Source organism: Ammospiza caudacuta, chromosome 13 (assembly GCF_027887145.1).
Source record: "Ammospiza caudacuta isolate bAmmCau1 chromosome 13, bAmmCau1.pri, whole genome shotgun sequence".
In the NCBI taxonomy this organism is placed as follows: Eukaryota; Metazoa; Chordata; class Aves; order Passeriformes; family Passerellidae; genus Ammospiza; species Ammospiza caudacuta.
In genome coordinates this window covers 14,396,710-14,404,577 of record NC_080605.1, presented here as the reverse complement: position 1 = coordinate 14,404,577, position 7,868 = coordinate 14,396,710, and the positions used below count along the sequence as shown (strand labels likewise).

Below are 7,868 nucleotides of genomic sequence, written 5' to 3'. Positions count from 1 at the left end.
CAAAGGATTATCCAGTCAGGCCTTCCTGCAGCCAGGCAGCCCCGGGAAGGGAGGGTCCCCACAAGGGGCCTGCCTGTGCCCCAGTGCCCCAGCGAGGAGCCCCGGGCGCTGCCCAGCCCCGAGCCCGGCCGCAGCCCCAGGCCCCCACCCTGAGGGCTGAGGCAGCCGCTTCCCCTGGCGGAGGGCACCGGCCCCGCTCCGCAGGCTCCCGCCACACTGCTTGAACACCAAATTGACGAAAACAAAACAAAACACGGCCCGAACGGAGCACCCGCTCCACGGGCGGGCATTCTCCGCTGTCCCTTTCACAGAGCTCGCGGATTTTAAAGACGAGCCCGTCACAAAAAGGGTACGGGAGAGGGATATCCCCCCGCTCCGGCAGCCCGAGCGCTCGGGGAAAACGAGCCATGCTGGGGAACTCGGCCGGGCCCCGGGGGATGGAGCTGTGCTGGGATCCCGGCCCGATCCCAGCCCAGAACCGCCCGCCCGGCCCCGCCGCCCCCCACTCACCTCCGCCGGGCCCAGCCGCCCGCTCGAGCGCCGCGCCGCCCCGCCCCCGTCGCCCTATTGGTTGGCTGCCACCCCCGCCCCTGCCGCCATTGGGCGAGTCGGAGCCTTTTCCGCTTTCTCATTGGCCAATCGCTCTGTCCGTCTGTTCAACGGAACTGGGAGTGAAGAGCGAGAGGCAGGGCGGTACGGCGTGCTCTGATTGGTCAAAGCGCCGCAATGAAGGCCGGCTGATTGGGCAACGAGACCTCTGACGGCAGAGGGGGCGGGGCAAAAGCAGGGGAGCGAGTTTTCATTGGCGGAGACGCCGCGTGACGAAAAGAGCGGGAACACGAGTTCATTCAAACCGGGGCAGGTGGGCGGGGCTTTGCCACGGCGGCGGGGCGGGCCCGGGGTGAGCCCGGGAGGACCGGGGAGAACGGGGGGAAGCTGTGGGGTAGGCGGGGAAAACCAGGGAGAACCCCGAGGTGAGCCGAGCGGAACCGGAAAGGATTTGGGGGGAACCGGAGGGAGTCCAGGGCCCCGGCGCCCCGTGGTCAGGGGCGGGGAGAATGGCGGGATGGGTCAGGTTGAAGGGAGCACGGTGAGTCCTGTGCTCCCAGCTCCCTGCTCGAGCAGGATTGTCCCAGAGCAGTTTCACAGCATTGCAGCCAGATGTTTCTGGAGTATCGCCAGTGAGGGAAACTCCACACCTGCCCTGGGCAATGTTCCAGTGTATGAACACCCAGCAGTAAAGAAATTCTTCCTCATATCCGAGTGGAACTTCCAATGTATAATGTTCTGCCCCTTGGCTCTTGTCCTGTGGCTGGGCTCCACCCAGCAGAGCCCGGTCCATCCTCTGAAGTCTCTCCAAACAGGGACAGGCGCTGGTGGGGTCCCCTCTTAGTCGTCTCTTCCCGAGGCTGAGCAGGCTCAATTCCCTCAGTCTTTCCTCGTAAAAGAAGCTGAGTTCCATCCCTCGGTTGTTCCATCCCTCTGCTCCCCCTTGGCTTCTTGGCAGCTTCTCTTCAAGTCACCTCTCTCCCCAGGCATGGCCCCTTGTGTTTGTCACACACACACACAAACAGGAGCCACGTGTCTGTGTCACACACCCAAACTCACACAGGAGCCCCGTGTCTGTGTCACACACACACACAAACAGGAGCCCTGTGTCTGTGTCACACACACAAACACACACAGGAGCCTCGTGTCTGTGTCACACACACAAACAAACAGGAGCCCTGCGTCTGTGTCACACACACAAACACACACAGGAGCCCCGTGTCTGTGTCACACACCCAAACAAACAGGAGCCCCGTGTCTGTGTCACACACCCAAACAAACAGGAGCCCCGTGTCTGTGTCACACACACAAACAAACAGGAGCCCCATGTCTGTGTCACACACACACAAACAGGAGCCCCGTGTCTGTGTCACACACACACAAACAGGAGCCCCGTGTCTGTGTCACACACACAAACTCACACAGGAGCCCCGTGTCTGTGTCACACACACAAACTCACACAGGAGCCCCGTGTCTGTGTCACACACACAAACAAACAGGAGCCCCGTGTCTGTGTCACACACACAAACAAACAGGAGCCCTGTGTCTGTGTCACACACACAAACAAACAGGAGCCCTGTGTCTGTGTCACACACACAAACAAACAGGAGCCCCATGTCTGTGTCACACACACACAAACTCACACAGGAGCCCCGTGTCTGTGTCACACACACAAACTCACACAGGAGCCCCGTGTCTGTGTCACACACACAAACAGGAGCCACCAGTCTCTGTGAGGGGGAAGAGGGGCCAGTGGCACCCTGGGCTTGCTGCCCTGGTCACCCAGCCCCTTTCCCACAGTTAACTTCCTTGGTTTCTGCTTTTCTCCAGGTCGGCCAGCGAGTCCACAATCTCTGCAAAACACAAGCATGGCATTAACTAACATTTGTGGTGGGCTTGTTTGGGTTTTTTTAACAGATGGGAAGATGGCTTTCCCTCACTGGTGGTGGCTGGGACATGAGTCAGCCTCTGCTGGGGCCAGCACAAAGGGTGAGCAGGGACAGCCTGAGCAGACAGCCCAGCCCAAGGACAAGTAGCTGTGTCTGTGGAAACACCCTTGTGAACAGCTGCAATAAACTGTCCCTCCAGCCCAGCACCACACAGTGGTAGGTGTTGGATTAGGGTCATATTAGGGTAATAAAGCCATCCTGTTTCCTCAATGTGACTTTGTCAACATCTCTAATGATATTTTGGGATTTTCTCTTCTCTTTCTGTGCCAGGGAGGTGCTGGTGGGAAATGGAAGCACACAGATGTGATGCTCAGTGGTTTCTTGGGCATATTTCCCACATCTCTTGTATGGATCTGGTCCTGTAGGATGGAATGGATGAAATTGAAGGAAGTTTTCTCCCCTTAGACAGATGAACCAAGGGAAGGATATAATCTCTGTGACTTCAAACACACCAGAAATATTCCTCTGTAATTTCCTGATGTTGCTGTTGTATCTCCTGCTGGAGACCAGTTACTTGTCTGATCAGACACAACCCAGCTTCAGAGACAGTGAAACTTCCCTGCAATTGAGCAATGCCTAAGACTGCAATTTACTGCTAAAGCCCAAGGCAGGAAATGTTCTTGCAATGTTGTGGCTGCTCCTCCAGCTTATGGGATCTGCAGGACCTGAGTAGGGATTAACTCCCAGACCCCTGCTTCCTGCCCCTGCTTGTCTGATAGAAAAAGCTCCTTTTATGTGACACCAAATAAACAAACATCCTGGAGATTATTGTCATGGCATGGGTAAATAAATGTCAATGTGTGAGGTCTGGAACTGGGGGACTTGTTGGCATAAAAAAGAAGATCAAGGTAGGATCCCAAAACACAAAGCCAGGCAAATTCTTTGGGAAATGAGGGGCAAACAGCCTGCTGAAGCAGCTGATGAAGGATGCAAAGGCCTGTGCAACAGGTGTATGGGACACTCACCCTCGGCAGAAGGGCGCTGGGAAGGGTCAAAGGCCTGGCACTGCTCAATGATTTTCCTCAGATCTTCAGGACAATCTTCCCCAAGGGGGTCCCAGTACTGGTGATTGCAGATTTTCTCCACAATCTCCCCCGGAGTGCAGCCTAGACAAGAAGTGCAGACAGGAGCGTCGGGATGGAGCTCTGCTGCCACAGGAGGGTGCTGGGGAGGGGACCCAGCACACTGCCATGCCCAGGCAGGGAGAAGCCAGCAGGGAGGTGACCCAAACTCCATCTGCAATGAATCCCACTGCATTTGGTGTGGCACTGTTGGGCTTCACTAGAGCAAGATGTGTTTATGCTTAACTGCCCACGATCGTCCAATAGAAACAAAAATTATTTGCATGTTTGTGGTTTAGGCAGGTTGCTTTACTACAATACTTTACTATATTGGAGTTTCAGAAGAAGCTGTCAGGCACACCAGGAGCTGGCACCTGGCAGGGATGCTCAGGGAAGGAGCAGGGAAGGAGCAGGGAGCACCCAGTGCCAGGCAGGAACCACACTGTGCCGTGAGGCTTTCATGCAGGGAAATACAGATACTTCTGTCTCACCTTCAAACGGGATTTTGGAGGTTGCAATCTCTGCCAGAACGATCCCAAAGCTGGAAGGAGACAAGCAAGAGTCTCAGTATTCATTCCACCATGTATTCCTCCCTTCTGGTGGAGAGGACTGCTGGGTTGTGCCAACTGGAAGCATCTGCTGGTGTGTCTGAATAAACCTGGCCTCCTTCCATAGCTCAGCAGCCTCTCTGCCAGACACCTGCCTGCTCACAGGCATCTCCTGGGAGGGACAGACACACCTGTATATTTCACAGGGACTCTTGTAAGGGTAGTTGATGTCTTTCAGGTTCTCTGGAGCGATGTAGGCCAGCATAGAGACTTGTTTCCAGTCCTTCTTGGCTTTCCTCTTGATGGATGATTCTGTTTCACACAGCTCAAATCCTGACAGCTGATTGAGGGAATGAGAGAGAGAAAAGGAGAAGTAGAAACCTGTGGTGCAGCTGGAGACTGCCCCAAGATGGAGAAAACAGAGAGAGATGCCCTGGGCAGCAAAGGCTGGAGTGCAGCCGTGTGTGCTGCCCAGCACAGGTCTCTTCCTGCAAGCAAAACCAGAGGTGAGGGCAGCTTCACCCCAGCTTCAGCTCATCCCAGGCTGGATGCTTTAGGAACACTCACTTTGCTGATGGTAAGACCATGATAGGGAGGTTTAAGTGCCTAAAGTCATAGGGGAGATGCCACTACCCCATTTTATCCTGGACCATCACAATTCCCTTCGGTGCTGGTGGAGGGAGACATCCACAAAACCGTTTAAAACTCCCAAAAGCATCTCCAGGTGTGGTGCTTACCTTCACACAGTAATCCCCAGCCACCAGGAACTTGCTGCTGCAGATGCAGCCGTGGAGTCGGGACTTCTCCCCTGTCTGGTGCAACCTGCAGATGGAAGGGACAAAGGACAGCACATGAGGAGGATGATGATGATGAAGGACTGACCCATCCCCACCTTGGTGCTCTCTCCAGCCATGGAGGGAATGACTGACATGCAATCAGAGAAGCCAGCAGCTCTCTGCCTGTCTTGGTGGATCAACCCTGAGCTGCTGTGGGCACAGTACAAGCCTTGTGGATGAGCAGGACCTGTAAGGAGATCTGCCATGCTGCAGGGCACTTCCAAATCTGCCCTGTGGATCTGAGCAAGGGAATTTCCCCCTTCCAGGCCTTTGCAGGCTTGAAGCCAGAGGTGGGGGACAGTGCCCAGGGTAGATGGGAGCTACTGCACCCAAATCCACCACCTACCCCTACAGCAGCCTCCCATGCCAGGGTGCCAAGGTGGTGTCACTGGGAACCAGTGTCTAACAGGAAACCACGGCTTACTCTGAGATACCAGGGAGCTGCCCTCAGCTTTTGGGTGATCAGGTGAAGTTACTCACTGGTTACACAGGTGCTCACCTGTAAAGGCCTCTGGCAGCCCCCAGGGCCATCCGAATGCGGATGTCCCAGGAAAGGTTCTGCTGCTTGTTGAGCACGTCCCGCAGCGTCCCGTGCTTACAGTACTCCATGACGATGGAGAAGCAGGGGCTCCCATCTGCAAGGCAAAACCATCCTGCCTTGTGCCACCTCCTGGGAGGCCATCACAGCAAGGCACGTGCCACCAGCCAGCACTGGGCACGGCAGGGAGGAAAAGGATGACATTAGTGTGATGCCCCTACCGTTCTCCTCAATGCAGATCCCGTACATGCGAAGGATGTTTGGAGACTCAAACTTCTTCAGGGTCTGAATCTCCTTCTCAAAGATGTCTCTCACCTTGCTGTGGAGATGGACAGCGTGGTGAGATCCCTGGAACAAGGCATGGCACAGACTGTGCCACCCTCCTGGGGCCACACTCGTTCCCAGCCAGGACAACTCACACTGGGTCAGTGGTCAGTGGCCTCTTGAAGGTTTTGATGGCAACAGGGTACTTGAGGTACTCGCCCTCGTAGAGGTCGTAGCTCTCTGTGTCCTGCAGGTGCCTGTGGAAGGTGAGCTGGTCCCGCTTGATCTCAGTGATGTCTTCTCTTTTACCCACATTGACCTTCTTCAAGCCTGCTCCCACCATGTGCCAGAAGGGAACAAGGGCACGTTAGGCAGGGCTTGGGGGGAAAGGACACAGTGCACAGGGTGAGGTGGTGTGGCATTGACTTACGCTCCATCTCACGAATGACTTTGTTCAGCTCACTTTTCATCCAGTCCATTTTGCTCTCCATGCACTCCCTGTCGATGTAGATCTCCTCAAGAGCATCTTTGGGCTCCTCAGTACCTAGGGAGAGAAACAAGCAGAGATTGGGCCACTGGATGAACAAGCATGATTGTGTGGTTTGTTTCTTTCATGATTTAAATGTCCCTTTGGCTCTTCATGGCCATCAGGCCAGAGCTTGGTAACAGCTGGAGAGAGGGGCAACCACCAGTCACAGGGTAGGAGGGTTTGCTAAATGCACTCACTTGCAATCACCTGGTCCAAGAAAGCTCTGTCATCCCTCAGGTCCTCAGCATCCTGCCTGCGACACGTCTTTGACTGGAAGGCTTCCAGGAAAGCCTGTTTCTGCTCTGCCTGCAGCAGGAGGGAGAGCCCCTGGGCAATATCCTCCAGGCTTTCGTTCACCCAGACAAACTCCTCGCCAGTGCTTCGGGCTCGCAGGAACTTCTGGATCCAGCTGGTCTGGCTGTATTTCATCACCAGTTTCTGGGCTTCCTCCAGTGCCTGGAGCAGCTTTTTCATCAGTTCCTCTTCGTGGTGGGAGATGTGCTGTCGTGGCTGAGCCCTGAGGATCCTCACGGGCTCCAGCAGGATCTGGATGCGCTCCACGAGGCGCTGGCACTGGTGCTTGCAGCACTTCACCTGCTCGAACTGGGCATGGATGGCCTGGGCCACAGAGAACACCCTCTCCACGATGTCCATGCTTGCAGCAAAGGGCTCGGCCACGGGGGATGGCAGTGGCTGGTGCAGGGAAGCCTCAGGTGTTGCTCAGAGATCAGGCAGAAGCAGTTTTTCCACACCTTCCACCCTAGGGAACAACACCCTGACATGGCACACAGCCTCCCACAGCCTCTCTCATCCCCAGCTGCTTTGCTGCTTTGCTTTCCCTGCTTTGCCTCCCACTGCAGCTGCCAGTCCAGACTGGAGCAGGCACACACAGAGACATCGGTAACAGCGGCAGTGGCGCATCTTTCTCTGCAGTAGCAAGAGATGTTTTGGCTTGATTTACATACATTAATTTAATGTACAATGAATTAAATTTAATTGTCGCAGACATCTTTTATGGAAAATCCTTTCCTTAGGATTTTTCCTCCTGAGAAGCCGAGAGGCCTCAGGAACAAAATGTAAACAATAGTTATCTGCTGCTGTGGAATGCAACAGGTGCATCTGTGATTGGTCTCATAGAGTTGTTTCTAATTAACGGCCAATCACAGTCAGCTGGCTCGGACTCTGTCGGAGACAGAAGCTTTTGTTATCATTCTTTCCTATTCTATTCTTAGCCAGCCTTCTGACGAAACCTTTTCTTCTATGCTTTTAGTACAGTTTAATGTAATATATATTATAAAATAATAAATCAAGCTTTCTGAAACATGGAGTCAGATCCTCATCTCTTCCCCAATCCAAGAACCCCTGTGAACACCGTCACATTTAATTAATTAATTAATTAAATGTCTGAGCTAAATCCCAGAGAGCTTCCACCCAGAGGAGCAGGGACATCAGTGACCCAGGGAGCATCCCCTGGGCAGCATTCCTGGCTCCAGCCCCGCATCACCCTGGGTTCCTGCCCCCAGAACCCGTATCTTTGGCTGTAAAGATCTATTTTCATTTCTACCCAATGTCTCTCTCTGTGGTCATCCATCTA

General features: G+C 54.5%; 1 protein-coding gene across 1 annotated transcript; it reads right to left on the bottom strand.

The window, feature by feature from the left end:
- Positions 1-2,349: 2,349 nt before the first annotated feature.
- Positions 2,350-6,928, bottom strand: MLKL (mixed lineage kinase domain like pseudokinase). The gene is made up of 10 exons (XM_058813752.1): positions 6,472-6,928; positions 6,176-6,289; positions 5,901-6,075; positions 5,703-5,800; positions 5,443-5,578; positions 4,845-4,929; positions 4,299-4,447; positions 4,051-4,100; positions 3,464-3,604; positions 2,350-2,402 (listed from the first exon to the last, which is right to left on the bottom strand). The coding sequence occupies exons 1-10, from the start codon at positions 6,926-6,928 to the stop codon at positions 2,350-2,352; spliced, it is 1,458 nt and encodes a 485-aa protein (XP_058669735.1).
- Positions 6,929-7,868: the final 940 nt, after the last annotated feature.

Excerpts from the sequence above, each read along its gene's own strand:
- MLKL (XM_058813752.1), bottom strand. The coding sequence starts at position 6,928 with ATGGACATCGTGGAGAGGGTGTTCTCTGTGGCCCAGGCCATCCATGCC. Across the intron at positions 5,579-5,702 it reads GATCTGCATTGAGGAGAACG|ATGGGAGCCCCTGCTTCTCC; the intron begins GTAGGGGCATCA and ends TTTGCCTTGCAG. Across the intron at positions 4,101-4,298 it reads AGTCCCTGTGAAATATACAG|CTTTGGGATCGTTCTGGCAG; the intron begins GTGTGTCTGTCC and ends GTCTCCTTCCAG.